Here is a 19,970-nt window from a genome sequence, read left to right on the forward strand (position 1 = left end):
CTGTCAATGCTACTGCAGCAAAACAACCATTACTCTGTTCTCAGAAGTGTCCTGAGCGTCATGTTTGTGTAACTGACCCTCACAGCTCGGTGAGCGCAGAAGCCCTTCTGAAAGCACAGATACTGAATAGAGACTGCTCCTTGGCAGGAGCGAGTGCCTCGTGCTGTGCTGTTTATATTGGGAGCTATTGTTCCTGAAATGTGTGCACCCCACCTGGAAGGGGGGTACCGATTTTTTCCTCCAGTTAGGCAAACTTCGTTAACTTCTTCCTGAATATTTTTGAGCCCCTCGCTTTGCACTTGGTGTCTTTCAACAGGCGACAGAAGAACAGGTTCAGATACAGGAAACCTCACAACTCCTGTGAAATTCTTGCTTTTGCATACCATCATCTCACATGGTTTTATATTTTGATACTTGGGAGAAGATAACCCAACAGATTGTACTGAAGATTTTTTTAGCTTAGTCTCCCAGCAGTTGGCTGAACATCTTGGAGTCTGCAAACAGGACAGTGATAGTATTCAGCTTGGGGATGGCAAGACTAACAGAACCCAGCTGTTGGTTATAATATCTTTTATGTTCAAAATAAAATCTAAGAACTTTTGTAGAATTTCAGAGCTCGCTATATTGTTAACCTACTATTTATTGACTGACTCTCGAGGAAAAACATAAACTGTTTCAGCCTATGTTCTGTTGATGTAGAAGTTCTTGTAATGTTTCTGTTTCAATGTTATGACTTCAGTGTCTTGGAACAACAATAGAAAGGGGAGGCTCTTGATTTTTTAAAATTGATTATCATCATTTATTTTTTAATGTGGACACGTGCCATAGGAGTAGTATTTGCATCTTGTTTCACTTCAGCCTGCAGAATGATACTGTATTTGAACCAAAGCTAATGGCTTTCTGGTACTCCTGTGAGACTTCAGACTCAGGCTGTAATGTTGTCCAGTTTTCCATGGGAAATGCAGTAGAGAGGTATGTCTTTTCAGCTTTGTAAGGGAGCTGCACTGGGAAGTTGAATTCTGAATTTTGAGTTGGATCTTTCCTGCTGTTTGTCAGTGTTAAATGTGTTGCTCCAGTTCAACAAATCAGTATATACACACAGACGTTTACAGATGGGATTGACTTTCAAATACATTGCATCACTTTTTCTAACTGTTCAAGAGCTAGAATTAGTTGGACTGGGATTAAGGGGTTCAGATTAAACTCGGAGCTGTGCTTCAAGCTATTTTCAGCACAATATTACTTCAGCATAGTCTGACCTCCTGTAAAAGGCAACATGAATTCAACTAAACCGTCAGATGACTAATTTTAATTTTCCCAAAGTTGTCAGCGGGTGAGGAATACTGGATTTACCGCTAACTGGTAACTTGTTTATGTGCATACTGCTGCAGCTTGAAGACCGACTGATATAATCTGTTGCATATTATTGGTTTTAACAGAGGCTTGGCTGTTTCACAAATGCATGCAGATTGCTATGAAGCAGTTCTTTTGATTTTTGTACAGGTGCCCTCAGCAATTACTTTTATGTATGGTTGTAAGAAAAAGACCTCCTTGTAGACTTCTGCAACTTACAAGCTTGCAGTTAACATTTCTTTATAATTAGGCTACTGTCATATGGTGTGTGTATAGTCTTTGTTTTAATTACCTTGGGGTTTTGCACCATTACTGGAAACTTAGAGTAATGAGGAAAAGAGCAATCTTGTGCTATGCCTCCTTTGTTGTGCTGCTGGCTAATTTTGAGAATTCTCTACTTGAAGTGCTGCATTGTGTTTGTGGCAGGGGGGACGGACTGGGTGCAGTTAGCTGTGCTTTCCAAGCACTAGCCATTAACGGCTGTCATTGCTTTGCTCTTATATGTAGGGGATGTAACTGAACTGTACGCGTTATCATGGGGCATAAGGAAAATGGTTCTGGTTGTTAATGATGAAAAACATTTACAAATATTTTCCTTATTCCTCAGCTTCCATTTGAAATGGAAATTTATTACATCCAGCATGTGATGCTCTATGTTGTGCCCATCTATCTGCTGCGGAAAGGAGGTAGGTTGGCAATTTACCCTTCACATATTGAATTGGTCCCACACAATGAACAAGCTGTGCTCAATGGTTACCACAGATCCTATTCTTATTCTCTTTTTTTTTGTCATTTTTCTCTGTGATGTTACTTAATGGTTTCTGGTGGTGTGTTGGTGTTGCATCTTGGATAACAAATAACAAAGACTTGTGCCAGGCGTTGAAACGAGGGAATAAAAAGATGGTCTTTTGCCCAAAGGGGTATCTAGAATGTGTTGGCCTAAGGTGGTGTCTTCTTGAGTAGTCTCTGCCATCTTGTAATGTTGTAAGTTGTTTGTGTGGTGTATTTTTTAAGACTGTTGCCTTCTTGATGTCACTTGAGAAGTACTGCAGCTAAAATGAGCTCAAAAAAATCTTTTTTTTTGTCATTAGATCCCTGGGTAAATACTAGTCACCTAGTCAGATAAATTCCTGAAATTCTGAAGTGCTAATGAAACATGCAAGTGAAACAAGCTGGGTTGCTTGATCTCTCTTCTTACAGGATTACTATCTTGCATTAATTTATACTCTAATAGTTCAGCAAGTCTGGGAATCCCACATCATTTCAGTGACCAGTGCTACTCTGGCCTTCTAGAAGCTAATGCAGGATGTCTTCCTCTGGTGTGCTGCTCTGTCCCCCTCTAGCGTTGATAGGCCTCCAGCTGCATTTTCTAGCACACCTACATTGTTTCATACAGGAAATGAGTGTAATTTATGGTCCAGATGTTCAGTAGCCTCTAATGACAATGCAGGGATGTGATGTCAAGCAATGGAATACAATTTAACAAATGCTCCAAATGAGTTTAGTCAGCCCCTTCCACTGCAGTCAATCTGCTGTATTTTATACCAGCAGTCACGTGCAGTTCTTTGCGCTTCCTGCACTACAGGTTTGTAATTTCTGTTTGTTCTTCACTCCTGAGTGAAACTAAGTAAAAACAATGCAGAGCAGAAAGTGAAGTACCATCATTCCAAAGCTCACTCAATTTCTCTCTCTTACTAGTGAAATATGCCAGCCACATTTCATTTTAATCTGTATTTGGTAGCATAGTTTGCCAGAATTTAAGACTGAGTGCAGTGTAGATGTAGAAATTACACAAACTTGTAATCATGGTGGAGCAGGGAGGGGGAAAGAAGTGTGCCCAGCCATGTAGTATCCAGTAGGCAACAATGTGCGAGGCTCCTGTGATGTCACCAAACCACTTCTTCTGATGTCCTTGAAGACATCAAAACATAGAAGATATCATAGAACATGTCATTTTATGATGTATACTTGTTCTGCTTTAAAGTTTGGCCTTGGATGTCACTTGTGGTCTCCCATTTATATTTCTACTTTTTTAATTAAAGGTTCTCTCTTTTTTCAGTGCCTGTTACCTGGGGACTGAGAGGATTGCGTTTGTAGTTTGGAGGGCTTTGTGTTGTACAGTTCTCACCCTCGTGTAGTTTCCTAAATTTTTGCCCTTTATTGATTTATAGGTATTTGCTGCCATCTAATGTTGACATGGTAGCAGTGAAATTTCTAAGAGGACTTTGGCTAAATATTTTGGCTGAGATAGCCTCAGACTGTGTAACTAATAACTCCTCAGTTTCCTGCTGCATTTGTCTCTTGGTTGCCTGTCTGACTGTGGTGACTCTTTAGTAAAATACCCATGTAATTTTGTACTAATTACAGCTAATGCCACATGAGATTAAATATATGATTTTTGATGTAACAATTACTGAGCCTAAAAACATTTGTTAGCATTTCATCATTTAACTGGCACCTTTGTTTCAAAGTGCTTTGAGTAGGTCATACCCTTTAACCTAGCTGTGTCCTGGGCAGATTGCTTTATTACTGACATGTATCATTATGCTGGTTTATTTCTATATTTTAAATAGAAATTTCTGTTGGCAAATCTATAGATTATAGCTGGGAGAAGTAACTGAAGCGTAGTAAAAATGGAAAAACGAAGTGAATAGATTGCATGTGAAAAATGATCCCTCTCCAGCTTTATTGGGAACCTACTGATATTACTGCTTGCCCTAAAATGACCTCTGTCCCAGCATTAACATTCCTTTAAGGAGGGTTGAGCAGAACACCTGGAGCGGAGATGATGTGAGGCTCAGTCTATACAGAATGATGTTGGCATGCTTATTGAGCACCTTACAGTCACGCACCCAGGCTCAGTTAACTCTTAAAGTGTTTCCTTCTGGACAGGAAACTGGGTGACAGTAAGTGAGGGCTGTAATCCTTTATTTTCTCTCTCTCCCTGTTGTTCGTTACAGCAGTGGAAACAGGTCATGTTGCACTGGCAGCATCACCTTCCTGCCTCACCCCTGTCAGTGTGGGGGCTTCACTAACGGCAGGATCAAATTGAAGGCTGAGTTCGAACATTACTCATCAGTGCTGCGCAGTGAGCTCACTGAGAGCTCCGTGCTCGAGGTGTATTCCCCTTTAGGGATTAACACATCTTTCTCTCTTCTTCCTTCTCCCTGCCCTCTGTACTGATTGAATACAAATTGCATTACTTCCCCTTCTAACGTATTTCCGTTCCAAGTGCACACATGTATGCATACACACACATGCCAGTTGAGACAGAATAAATGATATAGCTCGTATCTCTCTAACCTGCAATAAGAGGCACTCATGCAGAACGGAGGTAGTTCAGATAGAGCAGTTCAACAGAGAAGCCAAACTCAAGGCAGGTCATGCATGAAACAGACCTGCAATTCTCAGCTTTCTTGCTGGATGAATCTTACCTTGTAACATGTGTGAACCCTGCCAAATATTGTTCTGTGCCTCTGGCAGGACACAACATTCCTGAAATAGCTGAATAGGTTGAAGCGGAGCAATAGAATGGATGTAGAATTGTGGATATACTCACTGTTTCCTCTAGTCATCAGGAGGTGAGATTCTCATTTCCGTGTGGAAGAAGGTGTGCATGCTTTTGTAGCTCCTGAGTTGGGTTATAGCGGGATCAGATGAGTGCTGGGACTAGCAAAAGGGAGGTGCAAGAAAGGAATTATCAGGGTGGAGGGAAGAAGACGGGAACCACAGCAGCATGACTTGAGACCAGGGAACCAACCCCTTCATTGAAAAGTCCTCAAACCGCTTTCATCTACAGTTACAACTAAGCTTGTCTTCTAAAGCATATGAGTGTACTCGGGTGAGTCTATTTTTTGCTACTGGGATACAGCTGGCAGAAGGCTCAGGGAGATGGCAGCTGAGGAAGTGTAATGTCTCAAACTGTCAAAGCTATTTCAACAGTGCATTAACCTGACCTTCTAAGATCAAAGTATTAGAGACCTTCAGTGCTTTTTGGAGGACTTGGTTTTGCCAGCTCATAACATGATGAAAAAAACCTACTTTGTGCTCCATCAGCCTCAGAGGTCTCTCAGTTTTTGACCGTCTTGGTCCGTAAGCTAGTTTGGTCAGCTTTTGGATAGATTTGACAAGATTAGATGTGCACCTGATTTCAGAGTTTCAGATAGTTTTGAAGTTTAATCAAAGTGGAATTGCTGTTTCCTGGGGACTGTGAGCATTGGTCACTCCACAGAAGTTTGGAATAAGGGTTGATTTGTAGGGGCTTCCTAACAGCAGAGTTGAGATCATCCTTCATGTGTTTTGAGATCCCCAGTGTTATTTAGTAGACTTTACAGTAACTTAGTGAAGTAGGCAAGGATGTTGGTGTCAGGTATTTTTAGGGTTTTGTCACTTTAAGGAGCAATTTGATCTATGGATCTGAAGATCTAGTGTGGTTAATTAGAGCCCTTTATGTTGGTGTCAATTATAACGTGATTTGACACTTTCACCTGCAGGGGGAGATGGTCACTAGCATCCGCTGTGTTAAAATGGCCGGGCAAATTCTCAAAATTCACAGTTGAAACGTAGGTCATCCACTCTGTGGAGAGAGTAAATTAATTTGGTTGTATTTTAGGGAAGGGAAAAAAAAACACAACACCTTTTTGGAGCAAACTCTGGACAGCCATGTAGGCTGGCCCCATCTCCTTTTGAGAGCTGAGCACAGAGGGACAGACATACTGATCCTCAATACTTCAGTAGGGAAGTTGTTTGCTGGGAGCAGAGTGAGAATATTCAGCTTATAAGGCAATTCTGTATCGTCATGAGCAGTAAAGAAACCATCTCTCTGGCTCAGGTCACGAAGCCTTTTTCTTTTTTGATCTAATTGTCTTCAAAGGTGGCATCAGAACAGATTAATTTCTGCAGCACTGTGAGAAAGCCCATAGAAGTTGACGAACCTCCCCCTGCAACAAAGCACACCACCGTCACCCTTCGGAAGGCAGACAGAAGCTGTTCTGGCTAGCCAGCTTCCTTAAGGGCAGGCGGTGATTTTTACCTAACAAGAAGCCGGGCTCAGTTATGAGATGTAGAATACAGGTAGCAAGTACAGATGGAAGGATCATTTTTTCTGTAGCTGTAAACTAGGGAGGTAGAATTAAAGCAATTAGGGAATTAAACTTTTGCTTTTACTCTGGCTGCTGGGAATTATATACCTTAGCAATCCAGGAAGAATTGGCCATATATTTGAATATAGTTAGATAGTTACAAACCACGTTTATCTCCCTCTCAGTGAAATACTTTATAATAAGGGTTTCATTTCTTCCACTGAAACTCTTAACTGCTTAGAGAGCTGTTGACTCTTGTGCACTGTGTAAGGTTCACTCTCATCCGATTATGTTCCTGCTCTCCTGCTGACAGCTTCCATGTTACTGTTCCAGCTTTTCTCTGCCTCCTGGATCCCACGTGTTAGATGTAAATGACTGGTCCGCTGCCCAGCAGTGCTGAGAGCCGGCACTTGGAGCAGCAGGGCAGCTGTGGCACTTGGCAGCTGGAGCTGTGTGCTGGGCTGCAGGCTCTTCTGCAGCTCGAGCATTTCAAGCTGGTCTTGTTCGAAGATTTAAGAGAGCTGGAGAGGAAGAGGAGGAGACAGTGTCTGTGACATGACCCACTGAGCTTCATGCACTGGGCAGTTCCTACTGTGAAACACTTGAGCTAAAAAAGGATGTTCTGACTGGGCCCAAGGTCTGTTAAAGACTTCCGTCTACATGCAAGAGACTGAGAAGTTGAGCAATTTTATTTTATTTTATTTTATTTTTACCAGTATATGGAAGAATGACTAACAATGTGAAGGAAAAGGAAGAGCCTTCTTTATGGACTATCAAAAGTTGCTCCTGACAGGAGCAGGTAATACAAGATCTCCTGTCCAAGGTGATTTTGACAAGAGTAGCTGACGGTTGGGGAATAAAAATCTCCTGGTATAAGGTTGTGTTTTGAAATCTGCCCATAAATTCAGAACAACTGTAGGGGAAATTGCAGATTTCAGGTGATAACTAGCTCATCCTCTGGAGAACAGTTTTTCTGTTCTCCCCCTGGAAAGGAAGTTCGTTCTTTAGGCTAGCTCAATAGATCAAAATACACTATTGAAATTAACCCCTTGATTAAGGGAAATAAAACGGAATTAAGTTTGCCCTCGCCTTTTTACAGCTTGAAAATGAAGGAATTGCAACAGTTGCTCAGAGTTCTGGATCAAGTATGTATAGCTCTAGTTAGGAGACTACAAAAGGAGAATGTTTGGGGCCGGAAAACTGAAACATCTCTATTAAATATAGTAGCAAATAAAGCAAGACATTAATTAGGAAAGAGGGATTATTTTTAAACCCTATCAAATTAAAAAAATATACTGTATTTAGGTTCTAATTCTCCTATTCAAGCAGGAATAACTGTACTGCATTCTGTTTTCTAGTAAATTGCATTCAAATTTTTACGATCCTATTATTTGATAACTTTAAATAAATATCAGTAATTCCTAAGACACTAGACATTTATAACACTGCAACTAACACAAGACTTTGCAGGGGAAGATGGAAACCAATATAAAATAAATTGAGTCTCTATGTTGATCTTTAGATTATTCAAGCCACACTTCCATTTTGTAAATGGCAAAATTAACTGCATAGCTTGTTCAAGGTCACGCAACTCCTTGCTGCAGAAGCCGATGAAGAATCCCAAGGCCCTCAACCTATATGAAGTCCTTCCTATCAGTGCTACTGAAATAATGAAGTTTAATCTAAACTGAAAGATGCACTGCCATGCTATTTCAACACAGGAACAAACATACAGCCTACTTGGATGACCCTGATTTGAAACAGTCTCAACTGTCTGGGGCATGAGCGTTTCCGAGAATGAGATTAGTGACAGACTGGCAGCTGGATTAAATTTTTGAAAGTGCTTAACGTATAAGAACTGCCTGTGATCCTTTGTGGATAGAGAGATAGTGAAACTCACTGCCACATATTGAAATTGATTTCTCGTGTAAGCAGCAAATAGCTTTTGCCAAAGACAACACAGGCCATTCAAACAGCCACTCAGCTGGATCTCAATTTTCCTGTTTGTATGTTTTCATTAGCAGACTGTGTACTATAGAAAATAGATCACACTGCTCTGTTAAGCAGGCATCTGTTAAATAGCAGGACAGTACAGTAATAAAATCTATAGTGATTATTTACTCAGTGACAAATGTACAGAAAATATCCCAGGTATTAATTTAAAATTAGTTCCCCCAAATGCATGTGGGAATCCAAAGCTCTCTGAAATGCTTTTCTGTGGAGGTCATTGTTTCCTTTTTGTCCCTTGATGTCCAGATAAAGATACTGCTGAAAATCACACTATCGTTCTCAGGATTGCAAAGTCTAGCAAGGAGGAAATTTTCTCTTATATAGCAAGATTGAGAGTCTGTAGTGGGTGAGAGTCACCGTGTTTTTCTTCTTTTAAGTCTTGGAACAAAGAGAGGATGTAGCAGTGTGAAATTCACAGCTGTAGGAACCTGAACAGTTCTCCTAAGTGACTTCTGAAACATGATTCCTTCACTAGATTGGAGCTGGCCACAAGAAGCTGCATTTCAAAGCCAAACTATGTCACTGATCCATTTTGTAATCTTGTGCAATTTTACCTAAAAGACTAATACTTGGGTCTTTTAGTGACTGTATTCTCCCACCAATCCTGTTTCATAGTTAGGCTCACTTGTCTATTTCAGTGTTTACACACTGTCTGCACTGTAGGTCTCCCAAATCGTTCCCAATATTGAGGTCTATTATAGTTTTTCTGAGTGTTTACTTCTTTAGGATCTGTTCTCAGGCTTTACAGAAACTTCTGTTATAACGTAAGCAGCTGCCAACTAGGCAAGTTCATGTGAAATTGAATATGATATAGCACTACTCTGCCAGTTTCTGGAAGCTGTTTTAGATGCCCCATGTCTGTCCGTGTTCAAGAAGCACCTGAATGATGCCCTCAGTAAATATGCTTTAACTTTTGTTTAGTCCTGAAGTGATCAGGCAGGTGGACTTTGATCTATGTAGGCTGCTTCCAACTGAACTATTCTTCTTCTATACCTTATTTAAATTTTATCTCATGTTTTGCATCTAGGCTAAACATGCCCATAAGTCTGCATAAGCAACAAAAAAAAAACTTTGCGAGTCAAAGTATGTTTTCTTTATCCTGCAGCTGGAGAGGTAGTACAAAGACTTTCTTTGTAGCTTGAGCAGGTCACTCAAAATTGGTGGGATAGCCAAAAATAGAGCTATGGTCTTCTAAACTGCAACACCAAGGCTGACTCTTGCTGTCTACAATGAAAAACTATTTGCAAGGTAGTATCGCGTACCTGCCACCCTACTCCTGTTTTCAGGCAGGGGAGTTAAATGAATCTCGCTATTTAAGTGAAGCCTCCTGTACTGGTTTCTAAATAGGATGCCAGCACTTCTGACATATGTAGCAAGCGTGCTCTAAGTAGACTGGTGTGAGTTTTCTGTTTTTAACTGCAGGAGGACTCCACTTAAGGTTACTCATGTAGTCTCGTACCTTGGGATTTTGCTTATAATTCAGACACTGCATCTGACCTTCACGCACCCACTTGATAAGAAATCTTATAAGCTGCCTTATGCTTTCAAAGTAGCTTCCCTGCTCCTGTTTGTCTTGGTAGCACCTAGTAACAGTTTGCTTACAGCGTGCAGCTGTATATTGGATAATTACACTGATACTACTGCTCATTGAAGTCACCGTGAGTGATATATGGGGTCATATGTGCTGCTGTCAGTCAAGCATACTATCAACTCCTCACTCTGTCGACTAGCAACAGAGAAGCTATGTTACATTGAGTGGACAATGAATACACATAGTTTTAGAATGTAAAGTATAGGTAATTTTGGTAAGAATATTGCAACTTTGAGAAAATTCTACTTAAATTATATTACTACAAGTAGCTGCTGCAAAATCAATCTAGATTGGCATGATGCATATACTGTGGAAGAAAACTGTGCAGAGAATTTTAAAAGCACAGCGGGGATTGAGAAAGCAATCCTCTAGGGATTATGAAACTGAGACAGCATGCACCCCTATACAGTGGTGTGGTAAAGCAGATAACAGCAGTTATTTGCCTTTATCTATGTAAAATAGTATACTTAGGCACACTCGTACCAGCTGTAGTCTGGTGAGTACTGTCATAGCTAGCTATGTATGTGTAGTTAAATTTGAGTTCCCAGTAGTGTTGTACAGCATATGCCGAAATCTGTTAAATCTTCCTGGTAATTACTGAATGTGCAAGCTAGCAAAGGCTAATATGAATATTGCACCCTGTGCTGTAAGCCATCCTTTGAGTACTGGTTATTCATTCCAATGTTTAATAACATCTAATGGGTCAGGGAGTGCAAAGGTAGATAAAAATGGTGTATTAATTGTCTGAAACACAACAACTTTTTGTAGCAGTTGAGTGGTATGACAGTATGCATATCTTTCTTTTGCGTCCCTAGGTTATTAAAGTCTTACAGAAAATAGTTATTTTCCCAGTCTTAAACTGAAGATTTCGTGTCAGCTAATAAGTGCCTGACAACTCTGTACACTGTTTTTGTTATCAACATGCAATGTTGGAATATTTAATTCCAAAAATTGTCTGGTATCTAAGGATACTTTTATTAGATCTGACTTCTTTGGTCCACTTTAGATCATGTGAGATGTTGTTGTTTTATCACTAAGTTGACAAAAATCTCGTTTAAGGAGTTGAGAGAAGCATGAGCCCAGGAAAAATGTGGTATTTGCTACTTCATTTGAGGGGGAAAAGTATTTTACAGTATCTGTGATACCTGGTTATAAAAGTGTTTTCAGGGTAGATCTGAAAATATCTCCACAGCAGTTTTCACTTAAAAGCAGCCTGTCATTAATGGCTTGACTGCTTTATACAGCTCTTCTGTTCCTATGCATTATTGGCACAAGTTATTTTTTAATAGTTGTTGAACAACTATAAAATAGGACATGGCAGTTTGTCTGTGCTGTAATACAGCACTGCACATTAACTGCTGCTGCCTGCATTAGTTCTGGGCATGCTTAAGTCATAGCCCCCATAAGAAGCAGGTGTTTAAGTACGAATAATGTGATTTTTGAAAACTTCCTTGTATACCATTACTGTATTTTGGAGTATATTATTTCTGTGGTAGAAGGCAAAATAGGCAGGCTTTAATAAGGTAATACAATGTATGTTTTAATGCTGGACCAGGAGGAGGGAAGAAAATGATCAGGATGCTCCAGGTAAAAAAGAAGGCACTCCAGTATTAATTATTATAATGGTATTCAGTAAGTTATCAGCTAAAGCCAGATGCCCTAGCATCCACAGTGGAGAAAAGAGAGGATTATTCATGAGTGTTTGATGGACACAGCAATTCAGCTGAATACTAACTGAATACTAATGTATTCCTTTCTTTTTAAGGTATCTACACTCCAGAACCACTCTCCAATTTCTGGTGGGCTCTTTTATCTACTGGGTTTATGTTTGTATATCATTTTAGCATCTTGCAGATTCTGGGTTTGGTAAGTAAACACGGGTTAATAAATGGATAGTTTGCAAGTACATTGAAAGTAGAAGCACTGACTAGTTTTTCCAGGTGTCCAGATATATAGGCACGGGTAAGACTTGTGTGCAGATTTTTAATTGCATGTTCTAATGGACACTTGTATCTCGTATCTCACAAGTATTGGCAAAGCCTCTCATAAATCAACTATGTACCTGCATAAATCCATCTATTAAATGCACAGCTGAATTCAGATCTGCTTTGTTTATGAAAGCTGCACTGTTTGTGTTGAACAAAGGATTGTCATCTAAGCAATTTTGATCATTATGGTAAATTACCGTTTTCAGTGTCTGAATCAATGCAACACAAAATATTGTTAATTTATAAATCTGTTGTCCCTTTCCCTAGGTTACAGAAGTGAATTTGAACAACATGTTATGCCCAGCCATCTCAGATCCTTTTTATGGGCGCTGGTATCGAATCTGGGCATCTGGACATCAGACAGTCATGACTATGACTCATGGGAAGCTTGTAATTCTGCTGTTTTACAGTGCTGTCCCCATCTTTAAATGTAGCGTGGACTTACTTAGACTCCCCGCTAAGAAAATAGACTGAAATTTCTCCCCATGGAGTAGTACATACAGGAAGCAGAGACACCTGTATTCATACTGGAAAACAAAGAGGAGGGATGAGAAGACTGTGTGTTTATATTTCTCCCCACAGTTTATTGCCTCAAAAACACCTCTGTTATCAATTGAGGGTTCTTCTTTTAACTGCTGTTTCTCACTGCCTATTGCCAATGGCAAAATTAGTGGCCTTATTCTGGGAAAGGTTCGTGTTTTATACATTTTGTGCAGATTACAGTAGAATCATCTTGCTAATCCACCCTTTAAAATTAGGCCAGGATCTGTCCACATTCCAGCAAAGAGAGTGGCAGTGCTACCTCATTTTGACTTCTTTTCCACTAAACATGAGTGCAGTTATAATCACAGAATAGGAAGGAAAGCTGAATTACACCTCTCCACTGATGTGAACAGAACGCAGCTTGAAGTGCATCATCCTGGCTTAACTCTTAGCACTTAAATGTTGCAAAATGGTCATAGTGGAATGATGTACATGTGATCTCCCAGTCATAGGTGCAAAACAGTGAGGTTCTACTGTATTTTCATTAAGCTGGTTGAAAATATTGGGGAACAATAATTCTTTCAAAAATCATGATTTTTTTTATCTGACTACTTCGTTTCTTAAGCTGCTGGGGGTAAGTATCTGTCTGCCAAGGTCCCATCAGATCTTGATCCTTTGGAGATGCTTCTTGATGGATTGGAAGAACATATTGAAATAATTTCAAAAGCCCACATTATGTGTAAGCTACGATAGATATTTCATCCACTGCTCTGACCTGCCTTTAAACAAAATGTTTTCTTTGGCACTTAGTTTAGATTGGAGAGAGAGTGGGAATACAGAGTCCAATGTAAACAGTTTTCTTTTTCTTTTTTTTTTAAACTTGCAGTATCTTGAAACATTCCTCCTGTATTCTACCCTGATCCTTAATAGAGTGGTTAATGAGGAAACAAAATGAAACTTTCTTTCTCTTCGACTCTAATACATTCTGTACACTTTTTAAAAATATAGGTACAAAAAGGAATGTCACGTTAGCACAGGACTGAAAAAGCTGTGTTCCAGTTTACTAGTATGACTAAATTTTCTTGTCAACCTGTGTTTTGGAGTAGAACAGGATGTAGGTAGACAGAATTATAAATAGTAAACTGGCTAAGGGGAGAAACTGCTGGGCAGGAAGCTGGGAGGGCTCTACTGTGTGCCTCCAGATAGCTAATTGCAAGCCTATTGTTGTGCAGCATTTCAGGGCTGCAGGAATTTTGTTGTACAGAAGTTTGTTGCCATTTATAGATTATTTGCATTGTATTGTTGTAGCTGTGACTTGTAAGATAAAAACAAAACCATCATACCTCCTCTGGATGGATCACCCGAATACATACTCTGATGTGAAGGTACAGTCATTTATACCTCAAGAAGAAAAGTAAGAATGATAAGTGGTTGACTTTTTTTTTCTTTTTTGTAAGATAAGTTTTCATTGGAGAAGGGAACAAATGGCTTCTCCAAATATTTTTCACTCCACATGGTTTTATTAAAAAAAAAAAAAAAAAAAAGTAGATCCCAGTTAGATGTACTTTGTTCTACATTTAAATTTACAAACTTGATTCTGGCTTTCTTCCATGCCTATAAACTAAATACCCTGTACTATCACAACCTGAGAACATGAGAGCAATCTAAACTATCTGTCAAGCATGGATAGCTTGTCCCTGTTATAGACTACACTACTCCAGGTGCCCTTACTCAGTGTGCAGGTTGAGAAGACTAAGTACCTGATACTAAGAAGTATCACAGAGTTCACTAGCAATTGTTGATTCTGCAAATGTCTAAGTAGGTACTGAACTTCGCTGAGCATCCCACTACTGCCTCAGTGAAGCTGGGCATATGTTGCCTAAGTAGTTGTGGAGTGTGGGGCCTAAAGAAAAAATGCATTGGTACTAAAGGCTTGAACCCATCTGTGGAAGACCACTTAATTAGCTGCTGAAGTACTTCAAGAGTCAGTATTGCATCTGCAGTTGATGAAATACAGGATGTTGCTGGGAGATGCTAAGATGGGCACTGCTGGATGTTAAAGTGTGCTCTCTATTAATATACTTCATCTCCTATGAACAGCTAAATGTAGTGTTTCTGCCCTCCCCACAGTTAGTCAACTGTATCTTGGTTTGTTTATTACTAATTTGGCAAAATGCCTTGGGTTGGATCTAGTCTGCTTTAGAAAGAATGTTTGGTGTAACAGTGGGATGATTTTGCCAAATTTTGCAAACACTAGCATTATAATTTACTTAATTTTAATCACTATTTTTTGAAGAATCCTGTTTATTTTTTTTCTTCAGAATATAATATTCAAGCTACTGGAAAAAAAAAATAATTACATGAGAGTAACGCCTTCTCCTCCCTCTCCTTCCCCCCCTAAAAAAATGCCAGTATTTCCTATCTTCTGCAGTCCTGTGCTTCAGGGCACTCATTCTAACCAGGTATAATACAGCTCCTCTTTCTCACCAGTGACTGCCTCTGGTCAATTAAGACTGCAGAAGTATTTACATAAGCTCAGGTGTTTCAGTGCAAGCTCTTTTCTTGGAATGCAAAGCCCTTCTGACTGACTTAAAATTGAAGAGCAGGAGTGGTGACTTCAAGTACAGCCACCACTATGGCAAAGTCCCTAGGGCCGTTTGGTTTCTGTCTTGTGCTGGGCCTCCCGGTCTTCTCACCATTCTGGGCACAACTTCACAACAGCTGACAGAACAGTTCATCACAGCCAAAGGGAAACTCGTATTCCCTTTCCACACCTCACCTGTGCAGGTTTTGGTGTCTGAACTGCTGAAGTTGCTAAAATGGCTAATTGAATGTGGTAATTTAGCAAAGAAGTAGAGAGTTAAACCACTACCCTCAGTAAGGCTGTTCTGAGGGTCAGAAGACTGGTGCCGCTGGGATCACGAGGGAGGGCAGCAGTCAGCACCTCTTTGTGATGGCAAGCTGTGTTGACTTCTTCGCTTAATGTCTTCTACTGATGAAGTTGGCCAAGTTATTGTTCCCCCTGCCCCTTTCTGAAGGTTATTTTTAAACGTGGTATTTCAGTTTGTTTTATGGGATGGTTCCCCAGCAAGCTGTGTCAGCACAGCTGAGACGTGAGCTTCACGTATGGAGAACAGGGCAGAAAAGGAATGAACTTCACATCCCTTACTCCCCAGCTGTCTCGGGTAGCTGTTTGGAAGATTTATCTTACAGAGCTTGTTCAGTATGTAGGATATTAGTTTGAACAGGAAAGCAGAACACTTAACCTCCATGTAGGAGTATCTGTTTTCTTCCCTGGCAGATTTTATTTTCCTCTAGTAGTTTATTTTATGGGCACTGATGCTGTACAGGTGATTTCTCTGGTTGTTTTTATGTTGGAAATTAAAGAGTGAAACTATGTTGCTATTCTTAAAAGTTGATCAGCATTCTCTCCTGTGGCATCATGGACACAATCTATGTCAAAGGAAATTCAAGCTGTTGCCCACTACCTGGTTATGAGGTTTTACACTGGAGCAGTGCGATGTGTGAGCAGAAGGGTAGTCCTGGCCCTCCCTAGTCAGATGTTCTGGAGTCTTTTATCTCAGTGCTAACAGTTATGAAGATACTAGGGGCACATATGGTGCACAGCCAGAGGCTGCCCATATAGGCCGACAGACTGTTCCTTTCAGTAGGGGCCTGTATTTTAGAAGTGCTTAGGCTTGGTTACAAAACCTCACCCTGAAATGGCTTGATTTGCTGACCATGAACGAGTCATGTACAATACCAGAAAAAATTATTGTGTGGTGCTTCATTTCATCTAAGTTACATGTTCAGCTGTCTGAACAGAGCCTTCTATTCCAATTTTTAGTACACGGACACTCCAAACAAAAGAAACAAGGAGCAATGAGAATGACTATCCTTTCTGCCAGCAAGTGACAGTCTAAACTTCCTTCCAGGTGTAGACATCAATGAAGCACTAGTAACTACAGTAAAATTGTTTACGGATCAGATTGTTTGTTTATGCAGCACTCCAAAGCATAAAAACAAGCAACTACACATTCTGCATCCACCATAACTTCAGGTGATAGCCTGTGAATACTGAGATTATTGTGTCAGCGATTGTGCCAAGGCTTTAGCTGTCTAGGACATATGCAGCATCTTTTTTACTTCTTTTTTTTTTTTTTAGGATTCAGACACTGTAGGCAGTATTTGAGCTGTATCTGTTTTGTGTAGCTTCCTTCTCTTTAAGCACCAAAGAATTTGCATCTTGTTTTCTTTTTGAAGGGTGAAAACTACCGGTTCTTGATCATACTTAAAAATTAATGAGAACCCCTGTCTGTGACCACAACACCCATACTTGGGGTTTGGTTCAGCTTCTTGTGGGCTTTAATTACAAGCAGCATTTCTCAAGTCGTTTGTGCTTAAAGTATAGCTACATTGCTGAAGCTGGGAGACTCAAAAAGTCAGTTTATTTGCATACCTTTATTTTATACAGTACCTCATTGTAGATCTACCCCTTGGTCTCCGGCCACAATCAGGGTTTTGATATTTCTGTATATTTGATAATATTTTGTAAAGCCTAATGGTATTTTCCTTTCAGAAGTGGCTACTTGGAACTGTTCAAGTACTGTATTTTACTCTTAGATCCTAATTCTTGCATCTAAACTACAGGCATGTGTTTCCTATGCATCTATACCTAATGGCAACCGTAGATGATGATGTTTTTCTTGCTGTTGCAAGTCATAGAATGATTTGGGCTGCAAAAGACCTCGAACATTGTCAAGTCTAACCATCAGCTTGACTTACGGAGTCCTACCACTAAACCATGTCCCTTATTGCCATGTCTACGCGTCTCTTGAATATCTCCAGGGATTGGGACTCCACTACATTCCTGGGCAGCCCAGTCCAATGCTCAATCACCCTCTTCATGAAGAAATTCTTTCTCATGCCCAATCTAAACCTCCTCTGGTGCAACATGAGACCATTTCCTTTTTGCATCCTATCACTTGTCATGTGATCCATGTGGTGGATTCTTAGGAATTAAAAGCTCTAAAAAGGAAAAAAAATAAAAATAAAAAAGGTGGGCATATGTCAGCCCTTCTGTTAGTAGCTGGAAGGCTTCTACAGGCAGACAGGTCAATGTTAATGTTTTCATTTCTACAGTGACAAAATACATAACAAATCTGTTCATTCTTGTGACCTCATGCTCAAGATGCTATTGTTGTATATCTGTATTGCAGCTTTTAGTAATTTAGTAAGGCCAAGCTGTTTTTAAAATGATGTTATTTTTCTGCAGGGTCAATTTTGTACTTTTTTTTTAAATTATTCCTGCATTTACTGAGTCATTATCTCAATGCTGCAGAGGATGCAGCAGGCAGAACGGTAAGCATACCCACGCCACTCTTGCCAGCCAAACTGTGCCAGGGAGCTGGAATTGCTCAGGTACTGGACTGATGTACAAAGCAGTCTCTGGAAACTTGCAGTTCCTCTTACCCAACCCTCTAGTTCAAGTGTGCTGTTACCCAGGCACCGAATGGAATGGCAAGGGCAAGGATGGATGTGGAGAGGCTCAACTTCCACGTATGCTGTTAGTTCTGAATAATTTGTAAGAGTGTTATAAATTTTGTAACTTTTTAATGTGCTAAAACTTGGTAATGAGGTAACATTTACAAATAAGGGGTAATTTGTGAACTTGTTTTTGTATTTTGGTCTGATGATTTTTTGTTGTTGTTGTACCCTAAGTCCAGCTCACTGGGCAAATAGTTGTTAAACCTTTGAATTAAAACAAATAAATGCATTTTAACAGTACTGTACAGTTTTGTCATCATTGTAATCATGCTGGGCACTGAGTCTGTCTTGATCATTATTTTCTGAAATTAAGTAAGAAAACCGAAGTTGATGTTCCACTTCTGCTCGTAATATTAGCAGTTAGTCATAGAGGGATGCATCAAATCAGATCAAATCATCAAATACAGACTCTCCTGTTTTAAGCAATCTGTACTGCTAGAGGTAGCTTACCTTGCAGGTAGCAGTTCCTTTAAGTGAGAACAATGATTACCAGAGTTTCTTTTAAACATTGGAGTATGACCTGTGCCTGTTATTCTAGCAATCAACACAAGCCAAGCCTGAGTTTACTGGTAGACCTCACTGCAGGACATAAATCCTTTAGTTGCTATTCATATGTTCTCTGTCCATGTCCCATGGGTTTAAGAAAAAAAAACAAAAACAAACAAACAAAAAAAAAAAAAACAAAAAACAAAACAAAACAACAAAAAAAAAAAAAACAAAGAAAAAAAGCTCTGGAAACAGTATTATGATGTCTTCTACTCTTCTTTCAAATTTCTTTACCACAGTTGTGGAGAGTTTTTTAATTTCCTGTTTAATTCTAAGTCACTTCAGGAGAGGAGTACAGAAAAAGTACAGAAATTTTCAGCTCAAATTTTTAAGTACATTAATTACAGTAGCTTTCTGGCCAGTCTCACACCATAAGCGATGGCAAAGAAGTTCCATCATTAATGCACTCCTGAAATGTTTCTGTCCATAATAAAAAGGACTTTTAAGTACCCTGCAATAAACACTGTGACCCAGTACAGTCTCAGACAACCAGTTAGATCATTATGTAAATTTCCTGATGAAAGAATACTGGATATGCCCACTTGAGTTTACTATATATGCATTTTAGATGTTTTAAGTTTTCACCTAGTTGGAGAACAGAACCAATTCCCCAGCTTAAATTCTCTTGAAAGACTGGTACGTCCTTACACATAAGTCTTTAAAGCAGCTTAAGTAGAAATTTAGTGTAAAGTACATTCTGAAAACCTGAAATGAACTAACTAAGCAATTTCCTTTTCAGGCACTGCTAACTATCCTCTACAGCACTCAACAACTCTAATTGTAAGTCAGCTTTTCATTGTTTAATATCAACATATATGTAAGAATAAGCAAATCACCACTTCTGAAACATCCCCAATACTCAGCATTATTTTGCTAGTTTGTTTTTTGTACTGTGTTAACTACATCACTGGCTGAAGGAAACTTTTGGTAGGGAAGTTAACTAGCTGGACATCTCAATGAACTGTGAGTTTCAGGTTGATTTAATGATACAAACTCTGTAAAATACTAAAACCACAATGGAAGCTATTTACTCAAGCAGGTTTATCCCTTTAATTTTTATCTTCTAAAAATAAAATCGTTAAGCATCAGTCATCAACAGCTAGAGATTACTTTTTTGGGGGTAACCTATTACAACTGAATAAGCCAAAGGCTAATTAAAAAATTTCCAAATTCAGATCTGAATTCCAGGGCAACACTAGAAATTTCTTGCTCTGTCTCAATTGTTGTCCTGCAGAGGAAAACATACTCCCTTTAAGTTAAACTCAGTAAAATGTGTCTCAGTACACTAGGCACTTGGCTCAGGAAACAGTTTTCCATGTCATTTTTACATGCCTGTCATCTGGTCATCCTGCGTTTTGCCATCAGCTGGAT

General features: G+C 39.5%; 1 protein-coding gene across 4 annotated transcripts in view; it reads left to right on the plus strand.

Annotated features, from left to right (window-relative positions):
• Window positions 1-18,293, plus strand: part of TMEM164 (transmembrane protein 164) — a 46,854-nt gene extending 28,561 nt beyond the window's left edge. For all 4 annotated transcript variants that reach the window (XM_068697141.1, XM_068697142.1, XM_068697143.1 and 1 more), the window contains 3 exons: window positions 1,961-2,039; window positions 11,801-11,901; window positions 12,291-18,293. In XM_068697141.1, the coding sequence (XP_068553242.1) occupies window positions 1,961-2,039; window positions 11,801-11,901; window positions 12,291-12,497 (387 nt within the window). In that variant the 3' untranslated portion in view covers window positions 12,498-18,293. The remainder of the gene's footprint in view (window positions 1-1,960; window positions 2,040-11,800; window positions 11,902-12,290) is intronic.
• The last annotated feature ends 1,677 nt before the right edge of the window (window positions 18,294-19,970 follow it).

The sequence above is a fragment of the Anas acuta genome, chromosome 13, assembly GCF_963932015.1.
Source record: "Anas acuta chromosome 13, bAnaAcu1.1, whole genome shotgun sequence".
Taxonomy (NCBI): domain Eukaryota; kingdom Metazoa; phylum Chordata; class Aves; order Anseriformes; family Anatidae; genus Anas; species Anas acuta.